Source organism: Chlamydotis macqueenii, chromosome 12 (genome assembly GCF_036417535.1).
Source record: "Chlamydotis macqueenii isolate bChlMac1 chromosome 12, bChlMac1.mat, whole genome shotgun sequence".
Lineage (NCBI taxonomy): Eukaryota > Metazoa > Chordata > Aves > Otidiformes > Otididae > Chlamydotis > Chlamydotis macqueenii.
The window spans coordinates 17,730,138-17,747,116 of NC_141567.1; the positions used below are offsets into that span (position 1 = coordinate 17,730,138).

Here is a 16,979-nt window from a genome sequence, read left to right on the forward strand (position 1 = left end):
AATTTTCTTTCCCAGTTTAGCTCGTGGCTTACTGAGTTAGAGGTTTCCTCCAACATGATTTTCCACAGAGGAAATAGCAGTGCAGAAATTCTCATCAGGACACAATCTCCCTTTATTTTTCTTGTCATAGAAGAATCTTGGCTGAATATTGGTGGATTCAGTTGACCAGATGATAAGATGTCCAGGACTCCAAATTCTGCAAATCATTTTTATTTGTACTTTAAAAACATGTATGCATTTCAGAGTTTCGTGTTCATTAGGTGGAAACTCTCTATTCTTGCCCCAAGTTAATATTCTGATTTTTTTTTTTTTTTTTTTTTTTTTTTTAATACATGTGGCTGTTGTACATTCCCCAGCCAGTCTGTCTCCTTTCTCACCTCTCGGAGACTAATTAATGTCGTTTCCTCTTTGCTGTTACTCTGTGGTCACTGTGTGAATGCTTTCTGGCCCTTTTACACTGAAGATCTCCCATTTTGTGATAAGCATTGATGCCCTTCCTGTAGAGCTATGTTTGCTTTTAGTCTAGTATTTCTCCCCCTCCTCAGTTACCAGCTTCATCGCACTTTCAGCACACATTGCTCAATAGATCAAACCAAAGGTCCATCAAACGTTGAGGCTGTCATTAGAAGCAGCCAGTAGCAGATACCAAGGCAATGATTGACAGATACGTGACAAGTACTGGGTGCTACTTCCTCCTTACTTTGCTGAGTCTCTGGTTAAGGGACTGTTCGTATCATCTGCCTTAATGCGTCTGCAGAGGTAGAAGTCGACATCAGGGCTAGTTACTGACTTCATATTCAGGGCAAGAAGGATAAACTGTGAGTGTGTTTTGACTACTTTATTTAAGACCTTAGGATGAGATGAATGGTGCCTTGGAACTGCGTATTTCTCCTCGCTGCCTAGCAGGAGAGCATACGTGAATGGCCCAGATGCAGGTGTGTAAGATTGAAATGAGTCCTAACCCACGTGTGTCTGCATCTCTCCCACCTCTGCGTTTTGGCTTCATTACTGACCCTCATTAATAAAATGCCCTTTCTGAGGTAGTCTGCAAAGTCACTACTTTTCACTTATTCAAATAACCCTGAAGAGCCATTTCTTTTATGATGCCTATAAGAAATTAGCCAAGTAGCCTGCTGTTCTATTTCCCTTACTCATCTCAAGAATGAACTACTCAGCTAAGTGCGCGGAAAGGACGGAAGAAAAGGAGGATGAAACCATGTTGAAAATGAAGATGGCAAAAACTAGCAGGATAAACTGTGAGAAGGAGAATAGGGAAATGATCTCTGTTGAACAACAGCAGAAACAAACATGCAGCTAATAAAGAAGCACCTTTGTGGCTGTACTGTTCACACTATTTCTATGCCGTTTCCCTGAAAAATCAGATAGTGAAATGTCATAGACACGCTAAGCTGTTAACTCCTTGCTGTATTGCATATTTTACATGCAGTAATAGATGATGATAATACTTTTGCATACATTTTCATAGTTGCTTTATTGAAATTCAGTCAGCCGAGTTTTATTACAAAGATGAACTTTTACATCATCAGGAGAGTTTTTGCTTTAACTGCTCTTTGTTTTCTGTTTAATGTTGAAGGTTACAGCGATTAGCAAAAGACCTTGTAAAGCACCTCCAAATGCAGGACAGCTGTTCGTTGGGGAACAACAAGGTTTCTGCTCTGGACAGGACTTTAGGAGAGATCTCTCGTATTCTGGAAAAAGAGGTATTGTGACTATTACTATATAACTTACGATTAACTTATAAACTGTGTTGCCCTCAAATATCATCGGCTTGGATTTGAGAATGTTTTAAACATGTATTGATGAATACATGACCTCTGTGTAACAAGCAGTGTCTACATTTCCATTTTCCTGTGGTGGTTGCCGCAGAGGATGCTTTTGTTTAGACATTAGATTTTATACAGGCAGTTTTGCAGAAGTGCTGAAAACACACTTGACTGATGATAGATCATCTGGGTAATGATAAGTTGTGCTTCCACTGTGTTTTCATTAGGATTGTTTTTAACCTGGGCCATTTAAGTCATCTAGTTTATAGTGCATACTCACAAACAGCTTTTACAATAAAGAGCCAAAACAATTAGCAGAGAACAGAGAGGAAAGACCTGGAGCCAGCTTTGTTGTCACAGCCACCACGTTGTGGTGTTAGGGCTGAGTTTTGAAGGAGCACAAATCTGTTGAGTTTTCCCATGATACAACAAAGCCTGTACTTTTTGGGTAGGTCTTTGATGGAGGATGAAGGTATGATGTGCATAGATATGGGATATTTCTATGTTTTGAATTTTTTCAGTTCTGTTTGTAGAACCTGTTTTGTTTTATGGTAAATGTTGGATTTTTCTGATGGATAGCATAGCATTTGCATCTTTTTACTGTTTCATCATCGTTAGTCAGCTGCCACAGTGCTTTGTGTCTTGTAAAACATTTTTTTTTCTCCATTAGGACCATGATATTTGAGTTTTCAGCTAAAACATATTCTGTTCTCTCTTGAACCATTAGAAAATACTTCTCTTCTGTATCTGTAGTCAAGAAATCAGGAAAAATAGTTCTGAGAGAAACCAAATTAATGAAATCTGAGGAGAAGGTTGCATCATTGTGGTTCAGAGTTGGTGTCTCTGAAGATGAGAGGTCTGCTTGATGGTTTTCACAGCTTAGTCAATGTGAAAAACAATTGCTAATAGCCTCTGCTTTTAAATATGAACACTGCCTGGGATGCATAGGGTTTTGTTGTGTCTTCTGCTAGTTACTTTGAGCTGCTGATCAAGTTCAATAGCATTTTTGAAAGAGTTGTGACATTTTCAGATTTTGCAGTGTTTATTAAATTAATTTTTCGATCATTACTTATTTCAAAATATGTAGATCATGTTGCTGCATGAGGACTATAAAAAGATCTGTCTGTTTTCAAAGTTATCTAAATAATTATTGGAAACTGTTATTGGAAAGTGATGTTGTATCCAACCTACGATCAGTAGATGTTTTCTGAGATGCTTTTAAATGAGACATGAATTGCAACTAAATCATTAATTGTTCATAACATCGTACTACTTGTTGAGTCTACAGTGGGGAATTAAGAGATAAATTTGATAGTATTAATAGACATGATTACTTTTTAGTTGATTTGGGTTTTTACCCCCAAAACATCACTCTGCCTCTGGAGAAGTACTGCTATATCTGAGTGTCCTAATCAATAAGGTCAAGAAAGATTGATTTCAATAGCTGTCACTGTGTTTACGGCACAGATTGTATAGTCATTTATAGAAGTGGATAGTAATTCTCTTGTTAACTTGCAAGTCAAGAAATCAGCAGACACATCTTACATGTCAATGGGCGGTGAAAAGAATCTTGATGGTGCCAGTCATTGACTGAGAGGAGGAGACTGACACTGTTAATTGAATTTCCCTGGAGAGCATAAAAATATACCATAATGTGGGGGGGCGGCGGGGGGGGGGAATGAGGGAGTGGGAACCACACAAGCTGTCAGTGTGTGTGAGCTGATAACATTGATTTACCCTTGCTAATGGCCTGGGTTGAATAAAGAATTGCCCTGAGGGAGGACTGAGTTCACTACAATAGATCCTTGCCACTTACTAGAAATTCTTCAGACTTAGAAGTAGTCATGCAAAAGTATTATAAAATAACATTGATCCAAAAAACTCTCTTTTCAGTCATACTCTGAAACATTGGATTTTTCTTTTGTTAATAGTTTACACTGACTGAAAAATTTATTTATACAGTCTCACCAGGAAAATAAAGATTTGTTTTACAAACCATGAAATAAAATGCTGAGCTGCTGTTGGTAACAGTAAATAAGAAAAATAAATACCCTGAAATTTCTCAGCAGAAGGAAGGGTTATTGATTTAATTTGAAATTCCACTGTGCTAAAACAGCATTAAAGAGTGGGAGTGTATTCTTTATGCAAACTTGAATCACAAACAAGCCACATAAGAAAGATTGACAGCCCTGTCTCACTGGGTTTTGCCTTCAGGTAGAATCGAATCAGACTAACAACTGGGTTTTGGACTTAGTCTTCATCTGTGTGTTTCGTAGTAGTGAATAAGGCTTTTCTCACTTCTGAACTTCTTTTGTAATGTGAGAACATTCTGGGATGAGGCATGCCTTCATGATTATTGTGGTCAAACTTGCTTTTGTTTTGTATGCCTTCCTTTCCTGCTGGACATAAGCAGATTCTGCACTTGGAGCCAAGTGATTTCACCAATATAGCAGGAAGAATTTGTTTAGTGTAAACTAAAAGGTTTTTATATCAGCATATCCTCTAGATACTCAGACTTAAGAAATCTGTCTTTTGGGCGAAGATACATCTTAACCCCTGTGAGCTTTATAAGTCCTGTCTGCGTGTGTTGTACCACCTTACCTGCTGCTCATTAACACAGAATTCACAAGGCTGCTGCCAGTTCCCCATGCAACACAGCAAAATCTGCACCTTTCACTTTGAATCCGATGCGTGATTTGTGTGCTAATAAAGGGAAGAAGAGTTACTTTGCTTTTCTTCAAGTGGTTTTTAGATCTCCAGATACTTCTTGATATCTCCACGTTGACTTACTTGAATGAAACTCCACAGCTGCTAGAAGCATTGCACCCTATGCCAGAGAAGTAATTGCAAGTAAGCAAGTTGAAGTGCAGGTTTTAAGGATCTGACAAGGAGTATGGCCGTTAAAGAATGGAGAGAGAGCAGCCCTGAGGAGAAGGACTTGGGAGTGCTGGTGGATGAGAAGCTCAACGTGAGCCGGCAATGTGCACTTGCAGCCCAGAAAACCAACTGCATGCTGCGCTGCATCAAAAGCAGCGTGGTCAGCAGGTCGAGGTAGGGGATTCTGCCCCTCTGCTCTGCTCTGGTGAAACCCCACCTGCAGTACTGTGTCCAGCTCTGGAACCCCCAACATCAGAAGGACATGGACCTGTTGGACAGGGTCCAGAGGAGGCCACAAAGATGCTCAGAGGGCTGGAGCACCTGTCCTATGAGGACAGGCTGAGAGAGTTGGGGCTGTTCAGCCTGGAGAAGAGGAGGCTCTGGGGAAACAAGAAGGATGGGGAGAAACTCTTCAGTAGGGCCTGTTGTGGTAGGACGAGGGGTAATGGTTTTAATCTAGAAGGAGGCAGGTTCAGCCTGGAGATAAGGAAAATATTTTAACACTGAAGGGGTGGAACACTGGAACAGGTTGCCCAGAGAGGTGGTGGATGCCCCATCCCTGGAAACATTCAAGGCCAGGTTGGCCGGGGCTGTGAGCAACCTGATCTGGTTGGAGATGTCCCTGCTCCTTGCAGGGGGGTTGGACTGGATGGGCTTTAAAGGTTCCTTCCAACCCAAACTGTTCTATGATTCTAATTGCATACAGCCTGTGTCACATGTATTTTAATTAAATAAACTTAAAAGGTTCTGCAAAGTCATAAACCACAATGTCATTCCAATTTTAAATAGATTTGTACCCCTCAGGTCATGTGTCCTTACTTCTGCTACTAACATCAACCAGGAGGCACAAATCTGGATGATGTTGTACGCGCCTGGTATGCTGTCCCCAAGATGTATCTACCAGACGTCCTGCTGGGGTGCTGATTTGGGTGTGCTCTAGGTTACTGGAAAGCAATTCTTGGGTTTCATGCGTAGTCTCTCGTCCTTTCTGGCATAAATCCTGGAAGGAAGTTGTATTCACTTTCACCTCTTCTTTGTTACATTAAGTATATTAAAAAACCAAACACACATACATAGACACAAAAGCATAATGTGTGCAAATATTACAAAAAGCCCTGTCCAGTGTTGGCAGACTGCCATATGGGCCTCTTCAAGCTCTTAGTAAGATCTGATAACACTCAGTTTAAGATGGTCTGTGAATGGGCCTTGGATGCTAAAAGGAAAACTCATGTACCCTCTCAAAGAAGGTAGAGCTGATGTTTGAAACTTGCAGGGCTAAACCAATTTTTCTGCCACGGTTCGTTTGATTTTATATGTGTTTGTTCTTTGTTGGGACTGATCTTACACATCCCTTACCAAGGGCAGCAGTGTGTTTCAGATGTGGAAGGAATCTCAGATTAACTACTGAAGTTTGACTTGAGCGCTCATACAGAAATGTCCTGTACTAGGGAACACTTTCAGAAACCGGTGTATTTAAAGCTGTATTTCCTGTTAGTGTGACTGCAGGTACAGATTTAAGTTGCTTAGGCTTATATCATTTGTACTCAGACTATAGAGGTGAGATTTACTGATTAAAAAAAAGCGTTTTCAGCTGCATAGACATTAGACACTGCACTGACTGAAGTACATAAATTTCCAAGGCTGTGAACCTTAGCTGAGTCAGAGGTTATGGCCCCTCAGATGGTCATCTTCAGGCTTGCTGACATCACATCACTTCCATAAATTTCTTCCTAAAATTTGTTTTTAGGGTTTTGTTTTGTTTTGTTTTGTTTTTTGGGGGGGTCCAGGTTTTAAAAGTCCTACTTGTAAATGTTTAAATTATTCTAGGTGATTTTGATAGATCTGGACTAGGCAGAGATGATAGACACCATTATTCTGGGGAAGGTGGCAGGATGGTCACCTCCTTCAATAAGGAGGACAGTGATGGGCAGCTGAGAGCAGTAGCCTTTTCACCTGGCTCAGCTGCAGCTAAAACACTGAGGTTAAATCACTTTAGTTAAATTTGTGTAGTACTTAGATGTAACACTGAGACAAGCCCTTATTGTGTCTCCTGTCCTTCTGACTGGAAATATGACAGAGAGATTCAGTATGATCATGAGAGAACCTCTTGATTTTTTGAATCGAAGTGCAGCAGTTAATCTGCTTAACTGGAATTATTTTTTGTATGATGTTTCTCATCAGACCATTACTTTGAAAAAGATCCTCATCGCAGCACAAGTTATAAGATTCCTTTAACCGAGTGATTTGACAGAAGATCTTGCAGATACGCTCCTGAGGAGAGGGCTGCAGGGGAAGGACAGAAGTTTTATAAATGTCCCAGCTGAAGCAGATACTGCAGCTGAAGCTCACATGTCCTCCAGAAGGCACAACGTCCTAACAAACAAGATTTCACTGCTTCTGATGTTCATAAAAGTTACTATGATTTTGTACGGTTTTGAGGATAGCTGTATCCCTAATCTCCTTCTGGCTCTCTAGGTGCTGTAAAAATATCGGTAAGTAATAGAGAGCACAGGTTAAATTGTTAAAGTGTGGAAGTAAAATGGAACCAGAAGAATAGAATAAAAGGCTTTTAGTAAATTGAGCCATGGCCCTTATAATTACTTAGCAGCTCTCTTCATACAAATCTACAAGTAGCTACTTTGCAGTAGGCTAAGTTTCAAGATACTTATTTTTATTAATAATTCAGGATAGTATTCTTACTGGAGACGGATTTCAGGGGAAAAATTTACATTCCTTAGGAAAGGTGTTATTTTGTGACTGAAAAATGTATGAATATGAGCTGTTAATTGACAGCAGTGTTCTAATACTTTTTTTAAAAAAAGAACCTCAATGCTTATGACCTCTAAAATGTGCTCTCTCAGTGACCATTAATGGTTTGTTTTGTATCAGGCAATGTTTTTGGTTTTGTGATTTTTAGACAGATTTTTCAGCCTCCTGCTTCAGCAGTTATTTACATTTCAGTAAAATGTTTGTCGTAGCTTTCAAATACAGGGGGACTGTAGACAGGCAGTGTTTATCCCATTGTAAAGACTGTCAGAAATGGCTGGCTTTAACAACACAGGCAGGCCCAATATTTATGTTTTATTCTCTAAACTGTCAGGTCCATTGGGTACGGTGACCATAGCCAGCGTGAAGATTAATAGGGCAGTTTTTGGAAGGCACGCTGAATTGCTTGTCCTGCTACTCCTGATTATTTTGCACCCCATAATACAAGTTCTGAATGATCAGAATCCAAAACAATGAAATTAAAAACTATTGAAGAATTAAGATATGGAAAATAGCAGTGTTAAATGGAACACGTGTAAGTTTTTGTACCATTCATGATAAATTTCTTCTTTTGAAGAAAATATATATGAAAAAGGGTGAAAATGACTCTGTTAGTGAATTTACCCAAGTCATGGACTAGTGGCTTTACCCAGATCATAGGCACACTGTTTGTATTTTGTGATCTTACGTATGCAGATGCACAGACACACAGGCGTATTATCTGTATATTATTTAGCGCGCTCAGCCAGTTAATTTATGTAGCCTCACAAGTGATTCATTTCTCAGTCTGACTGAAGCTTTAAAAAGTTATTTAGAATTTATGTTTAACCATGACTATAGTAATGAAAAGCTTGGTCAAGACGCCAGGCTTCTACAGGCAGATTTGTAACGGGGGGCTGTTTGAGTTTTCTGGACGGGGGGATTTCTGTGAGGCCGCCCGCTGCTGTTTTCTTGTTTGCTTGCTGTCTCCCGTTTCTCCGCTAGAGGACAGCGCTGGCAGAAACAGCAGCGTCTCCTTTCAATCCTTACAAGTAATACATCTCTTTAGAAGTCAAATTTAGTTTTGGAAGAAAAATGCTTACATGAGATTTTGATTTGGTTAATACTGATATGATTTCGAAGGCCAAAGGTGCTACCTGCTAAATTAATTTGCATGTTAATTCTCAAAGTTCTGTGTAGTTATGGCTGTGTTCAAAACAGGCTTTCAAATGTTGTTGATTTTTGTCTTGGACAAACAGGCCCTGGTTTTGTTCAATTTGAGTACTCCTGCTGGAGCGTGCCTTCATCTTTTGACATCAGGTTCAGCCAATTCTGTGGCACTTCACGTGCCAGTCTGCTCAGAAATTACATGGCCTCTTTTCCTCCTGAGCTTCTAGAGCAGCGTGTCTCCTGATTTTCGTATGTTAGGACATTTTCACAGGTAATCTGTCTATATCCTGTCAAGACTCAAATGTGCAATCGTACGGAGTGTTCTGTAGGAAAAAACAGAAGTACACACATACATAATATTCATTAAAAAAAAAAAAGGCAGCCACATGCCCACAGTTAAGTAGGCATGTTTATAAGCCACTGTTGTTTGTGCTGTCCACATGTTAAACTAATCTGTAGTGCAGGGCAGGGTGGGCCGGTCTCTCGTGCGCGAGCAGCGGCGCAGCTTGGCTGCGGTGGCAGGAATGTCACCTCTGGCAGCAGCTGGCGAGGCAAATTCTCGACTGTGGATGAAAACAAGCCGGCAAAGGCCCCTGAGCCCCACACCAGTCCTGTGCCCTGTCCACCTCCAGCCTTGCAACGGTGCAGCGGGACCCTGCAGGGTCACTGGTACTGTCGTATTGTGACCTACTGCCTCTCTCTTGTGTATGTGATATGAGTCATTTGGCTTTTAGCCATGTGAAGATTTTGAAACATAGTGCGTTGTTTTACACCAAAAAGCCGCCTTTTATATTGGGCAGTGGGCTTTTCGTGGCCGAAGTGTTTAAAAAATAAAATAAACACACACTATCTTAAAGGTACTTTCATCTTTATGGGCTTTGTTCTTTATGAAAGTAATTGTTACTCTTATTTTTTATAGATAGTCAGAAGTTATAACCTTAAGGTTAATTTCAATTAAACATATGATGTATATCTGTACAAAGAATGGACTGATTTTTTAATCCATCCATTCATTTTTCAACTTTGGATACTACTGCAGTAGCCAGTTCAGAGCTACAGTGATGTCACGTGAAAGGAAGTTGTTAATCAAACGTAAAGCTGAATGGTAACAGTTTAAAAATTATTAAAAGTCAAAATCCAAATTTTATGAAGTGTGCTGAATTGCAAAACTTAAAAATAAGTCTGTTTTACCAGCTAAAACTAGAATTTAGGCCCTTGGAACTCTGTATTTTACTGCCAAAAATCTAATAATTTTTCTAACACAGAAGGTAACATAGGGAATTCTGTATTTATGCTTCCTTTGTTGCAAGTGTTAATCTAGTCTTTAGCTGTCCTTTGGAAAGTACAGAACCTGAGTTGAGAGCATGAACTCAGGAACTGATGATGCAGGATGATTGATGGAAAATCTGAGTTGGAAGTAACCCTCCTCACTTTAAACCCTTTAACTGGGAGATTAGGGATTTTTAATGTATACACGTTCGGCACTGAGTGCCAGTGATGCACAGTGCCACTTTTGAAGAAGGCTCAGCAGTGTTCAAAGCCTGGAGTATGGTGCTTTGTACTGTATCTGCCGTCTTAATTGCCTAAGGTCCAAACGGCTACTAGTAGTAGAAACATCACCTGATCCGATCAACGACGGCAGCAGACTTGACAGTAGTAGCTCAGTGGCTGCGAGTTCAAAGAGCAGGCTGTGTGCAAACCCAGGAGGAGCTCTTTGGACAGCATTCTCTACCCAACAGCCATTCCCTGTCACTGCCAGGAAGAAGTCAACAGGTCAGGTTGTGTTGCGTGTTGCAAGTTGGACGAGGCAGCTTTATATCATCAATAATTCGTTTGCCCAGAGTTTCCGTAATCTGTGGATTAACCTTTTTCTCAAGATGAATATATAAATAGGAACTTGTTACTAGAGGTCGGACACAGACTATTTTTTAACTTGTTTGCTGGAAATGGTATTAAAAGGCAAGTTCAGTTCACAGATAAGCTCTGCAGTGTAGTTATTCCAAGATTATTCAGAGGTTAATTTACAATGAACAACGTATGTAGCTGAAAACTGCTGTGTTGATTTCTGGTTCTGTGAGACACAATTAAATGTTGTTGGTTTCCATTGCATTTATGCAGTACTATTTGTAGCCTTCTGCTCTCAGATCAGGCTTTTTTTTTTTTTCCTTCTGTGTCAGTTTAGAACTAATACATCGTATCAGAATGGATATATACAAATCCCAAGGTATGCAGGGATTACAGGACAAGAGATGTATTTTAATATCATTAAAATACAGGCACTGATTTCTCTGTGATGAGAAAATGCCCTACACAGGCACATTTCTGCTAATGAGCAAATACCAATTTAGAGATCATAGTAAAGTAATGATTATTATAGTATCTAAAGAACTGAAGTTTTTATTTAATTTAGCCTGACAGTCTATGTACACACACATGATATATAAACACACACATTTTCTTGAAAGTATTCTTAAAATTCTACAGGTGATTTGAGACCGTCATTTCTGACTTGAGAACATATCACCTCTATATATGTGTCTTTGGTGTCTGTTCTCGTGTTTGCAGTACTTCAGAGACCCGCTTTATGAATCCACTCAGCTGTCCTTTGGTGCTGTCCTGTACATGGGGTAGTGGGCAAATAGGCCAAGACAAGACAGTAGCCAAACAATCCATGTGAAATATGTGTTTAGGATTCAAGTGCTCTTGACTGCACTACAGGTCTTTAAACAACCATCACTCCGTCTCTATATATCTTCTCCCACATAATTTTAATATCTTTAGTTTTGCTTGGTTGCACTGGCTTTCACGGTTTAAGTTCAGCTGGTAGCAGTGCTGCTTGCTACAGGCTGAAAACTTTCAGTGGTGAAACCTCAGCCATAGGGATTTAAGACTTGTTGCTAGAGATCTGTAACTTTCCTACTCACTTAACAATTCTTTGTCCAATAAACAGATGAGAGAGAACAGGACAAGATCACATAATTGTGCTTTTTATATAATCGTTTGGAAACTTCTATTTATGAGCTTATTTGGAAAAAGTGGAATTGACCTTAACTATTGGAGCCATCTCTGGAGATATAGGTTCCTGGTATTAGAGACTTAAACCTTTATCCTTGCTTTCCTCCTTTAATTGATGTGCTTACTAGATGCCCTGTTATTTATAAATAGACTAAACATTTATTTTTTATAAGCACAAGTGCAGCAATGCCCAGTGCAGTCTTTCGCAATATCTATGAGTACAATTCTTATTTTTCCAAGCGACATTGACTGTTTCCTGTTATGCTACTTAGCATGAGTGAAAGCAGCTAAACAGCCAACATGGAGCTCACTAGTTTACCTTTGCCTGTCTTTCCTTTGTGGCTTTCGCTGACTCTTGAAACTTCACAAACAGGATTGTGAGGGTCCTGTCTTTCTCCACAGAAATGTTAATGGAGTGCCTCTCTCTAATTTTACTGTTGAACTGAAAAGATGCTGCAGAACTTGGAAGGAGATCGTTTGAGTAAGTTTCATCTTACTGGGTGAGGTAACAGTAATTCAGTAAGAAGCCCTGTCCAGTATGTTTACCTTACAATATGGGCAGAAGTTTGGAAACGGAAGAATGAATAAAGTATATAATGTGCAGAGGCAGAAGTTAAATTTATGAGCACATGACATTTACTGTTTGTAGGTCAGGCTGAATAAGTGATTTCTTAATAGTAGTGGTGTCCCTAGGCCTGAACCAATATAATGTCACTTGTCAATAATGTACTTTCAGGGAGTATAATAGTAAATTCTATTGTGGGTGAAGTCACTCGTGTTTGAAAACCAGCTTGAGATTTTCAGATGGAATGGGGTATTATTATAATACCGATTTCGCTACAGAGAAGTATTACAGGGAACAACATTGTCTGTTTTAATAGAAAATATTATTTTGGTGTACTCTACAGTGATTTTTCACTGTATAAAGTTTTACGTCTGGAGGACTAATCAAAGAGTGTAGATTGTCTACAGTATGTGCATGTAGGTATACTTATTTAAAGGAGGAGGAGGAAAAAAAAAACAAAGGAGGAGCCAGCCTAGGATTCAGTGGTCTGGTTTGTTTTTCTGAGGCAGCTTTGAACTGCATTTCATAGCCCCTGGCATTTTAGATAGAATCTTCAAACACTAGATAAAAGGAAAGAAGAAAATTCTTAAGATGGATTTCAACTATATTTTACTAATTAGTTGTTATTTCTTCCTTCAGTGAATGGTTTAACAAGGGTAGAATAGAGTTGCGCGAGTTCATTGTGTTCTTTCGGGAATAGAAGTCAAAATGTTTCCAAGTATTTGAGTTTCATTCAGAACATCTTTATTCTGAACAGTTCTAGTTCCTGAGGTCTGCTCAAACAAGCTTTCCAGATCAGCTTTTATTCGGACATAGTAGGCAGAACTAGAAGAAAGCATTCTTTTGGCTGATGAAGGAAAAGACTCTTTTAATCTACATCAAAATATAGATTGTGAAGGTTTGTCTTAGAGGGAGGATTTACATCGGAGTATTTAAGTTAGTTCCAAAAGATTTCGAGTAGTCAAAATGTGTGGTGCTAAAGTTATGTAGAACAGAGGTGGTAAAGCTGATGTTAAATCATTTCAGCTGTTAAAGCTCTGCCTTATTTCTGATTCTGCTCTACTTATTAACTAATAATAATACTTTAAAAGGAGAAATGTATGGAAGTGAGTACTTTGGTCCAAGACATTGGATTTCACCCAATAACTCTTGCACCAAATTAATAAATTATGATTTAACTAGGATCATATTTTTCTAGAAGATAATCAGATTTGATTTAAAAACTTCAGATGATTGAGAGTCGACTATTTCCTAAGTATATTATGCTCATCATTAATTACTCTTGGCATTAAAGAAATCATTTCATTCTTACCTGAACTCATCCAGTTTCAGCTTCCAAAATATTAGCTGTTACTGTGCATTATCAGAAATCTTCCCATTCAGGTACTTCCACGCTGTGATCCCATCGTATTTCTACTTTTCCCAGCGTAAACTAAATTGTGCTTCTGTGGTGTCTCATGATGAGTCAGGTTTCTCTGACCTCATATCTTCTGTTTTACAAATCTTCCAGTTTGTCAACTGTTCTGTGTAAGGGGGAACGGCAGGACAGCGGTTTCGGTCTCACTTCTGTCCTGGAATGTTGTACGTAGAAAGCAAAAGTTGTTACTAATTGATGCTCACTTTATTTCACCCTGGCTTACTTTGTATTACCCACTGACTTGTACAAATAAATCAGAGATTTTCCCCCAGTTTATACAGTTTATATTATCCAGCTACTTTAATGAGTTAAACAAAACCCAGCAAAGTTAACAGCACAGGTCAGTTGACCTTTTCACATATTTCTTTGTTGACCATGTTAAGTATGATGTGGCATTATTTTTTAGCTGTATGTATTTTTCTGTACCAAATGTCAGATAATGAGATGAAAACATTATTTTCAACGTTGTATTTAGTCTGCTAATTTTCAAATTTGCCAAACATACTCGTATCATTGGGTAAGTGGTGCTTCTGGAGGTGCCACAGATGCCAAACCCTGATAAAACCCACCCTATCTTGTTAATGAACACACAAACAGTTGTTCCCCATCTGCTGCCTCTGTCTGAAAGGTTAGGAAGCCCTTCCTTCTTGATCACAAAGGACATAATTATTGTCTGTAGAGAAGTCAAGTACAAAGACAGTTCATCCAGTCTGACCGCCACTACACTGCGGGCCACCAAAGATTAACAGCTGCTTCTCCTTTGATTAGGTTAGGTAATAACAGTTACTTTAGTTAATAATTGGATGGATTCCCAGGCCATGTAATTCAGGTTTAGGCTGTCATTTTTTGCTGGCATGTAGCTGAGCTGTATTATTGGAACAGAGCCTGCAATCCTATTAGTCAGTTGTCACTCAAGCCGTAGGAGAGGGGAGAAGGGGAATTCAAATCCATTAAGGTGTTTTAACAGGTAGATAAATAAGTCAGCTGTGCTAGCCCAGTGTGCAAGGAGCTTGCTTGATTGTTTGTCATAATTTTTTTAAAAAAGATTAATTTTATGTTTCTTAAAATGTTTAATTCATCATTAATCCATAAAATAGTTAAATTATTTTTAAAATTTATTGTTGTTTCTGTTTACTTTGCTGCACATGCATTAGTGTACATGCACTCTCTGCTAAAATTACTTGATTCATGCACTGTTCTACTGAAATCAGTTGTAGCCTACTCTAAATGACAAGTTTATAATGGTCCAAAGATTAAGAATACATACTTAATATCACATCAGCTGTATTGGCTTTCCTCCTGTACAAACAAGACCACTGTATTTCACAATGGTACAGACTTGGGAGGAATACAGACAACGAAGGGTTTTTTTCTTCTGTTGGTTTTGAGTGCTGCAAACAATGTCTCTGGTTTTGTAATGATTAAGACACATCTAGGTGACATCCCCAAAGTTTTATGCCAGCTCCTGTCTCTGTTAAGAAACACATAGATGACAGTAATAATCATTTTTGCCTCAATGTTCATTTGTCCCTCCTCTCCTGTGTGACCAGGTAACTTCAGAGTTTTGAAATCCTTTTGTACTTAGAAATCAGGTTGTTTAAAAATGTTATTTGAAGAAGTTGTGAATTTCTGAAAATACGTATGAGCAAGTCAGATTTTCACAGACTGTTTGAAAACCAGCTGTATCTGTATTTTCTTTTGTTCCACAAGCATGAATCCTGTTATATCGATCGCCTTTGCTGCCTAACCTTGCCAATCTAAATATGCAGCCACTCAAAGAACAGTTTCTGTAGTGAAATTATTAAATGAATTTCATAAGCATCTAGCTAAGTAATTTGGGAGGCTAAGTTGGAAGTCTGGAGGATTCTTTCCAGTGGCAAAAACACCGTATTAGTTTACGGTCTTTCCAAATAGGGATTTAGTATTTATTCCCCCACAAGATCTGTCATTTTTCATACTCAACATAGTGCCTGATCTCAGTACCTTGGGTGCTATCAGAGTAAAAGTCGTCGTTACCCGAATGCATCTTTCATGCTAACACAGATTCAAATGGGAACCAATTTGAATAAGAACATTATGTGAGCAAGGTTTGAATAACTTATGTGCCTCAGTGCGCTTATTTTGGAATTTCTAATATGTTTAATATGCATCAGTTAATGTAACACTTTAGCACTATGGAACGTTTACCGAGTTTAGATCATGTTTTGAAGGATATAGGCTAGTTTAAGAAATAAAGACAAATTGGATAAGATAGCCTGCTCCTATATGTTTATACATTAAGAAAGATTTCTTTAGATGAAAATATAAATAATTCAAAATTTGAAAATTGCCTCAGGTAGAAATTAATTCAGAAATATTTTAAAATAATTCAGTATTATTTGGCTGCTGTACTTCAGAGATAGAATGACAGTATTTTTCGGTGTTCAGAAGATGTAATACTGTTTGTTCTTTATACACAGCTTGTCAGTATGAGGTCTTGTATTGTGGATAGCTGAGGGAGTTGCCTGTACACGGTTCCTTTTTTCACCATTTCCTCCAGTACCATAGTCACGCAGTATTCACTCTGGAAACGTCAGTAATGCAATATTCAAGTGACTGTTCTGCTCCTTTGTGGATAGGGCATGTTTTCCCTTCAGTTCCCATGACCTGCACTGACCCAAGGCCAGGCTCAAGGAGCTGTGCCTGAACCTGGGATTCCTGATAGCAGGACGCTACGTGGTGGTCAAGGCCGTTCACAGGCACTGCGTATACCAGCAGTTACTCTGGTAATCAACACAGCCTTTCAGTAGATGCCTTGAAAGCTCTTGGACTTCTCAGTCTTAAAAGAATCCTTGGAGATAATATATTAAATATCGTGCCAGAAGTAGTGTATTCCTAATCTCTCAGTGGCAGTTTTATGGACCTTTGTAAGCATGGTGAACAAATACTGTGCTTATGTGTCTTTCCCAACTTTGCTGCTGGTTTGTTTCTTCATTTTATTTAAGTTCTTTTCCCCTCTCTCTTCCATGCACATAGTTAGAGATTTATTTCCCTGATGGCTAAGCATCGAAATGCAGATTAATTTTTATGGGTAATGTAGAAAGGAGAATAATAGGACATAAAGCTAAATCATATAAAACTGGGTTAAATTAAAAATTCACTTCTACTTGGTAGAATACTGTAGTAGTAAAGGAAGTTCTTTAAAATGTAAACTTGTATTTTGTGAGGTATACTTTTGTATTTTAGCAAAGTGTTACCCAAAAATGCAACAGGCGCTCTGAAAAAAGCCTGTCTTTACAGAAGTGATGCTGAAAAGAAGTGATGCTCCAGATTGAAGTGGAAGGAGAGCATGTAGGAAATCAAACAGCTTCAGAAGGTTAATATTCTTTTTGAATAGATACATGAAGATCTCCTCTCAGAGTAGGGG

General features: G+C 38.8%; 1 protein-coding gene across 1 annotated transcript in view; it reads left to right on the plus strand.

The window, feature by feature from the left end:
- Nucleotides 1-16,979, plus strand: part of SCAPER (S-phase cyclin A associated protein in the ER) — a 157,748-nt gene that overhangs the window by 86,762 nt on the left and 54,007 nt on the right. Inside the window, exon 23 of the mRNA XM_086757440.1 lies at nucleotides 1,595-1,721. Coding sequence (XP_086613566.1) covers nucleotides 1,595-1,721 — 127 coding nt within the window. The remainder of the gene's footprint in view (nucleotides 1-1,594; nucleotides 1,722-16,979) is intronic.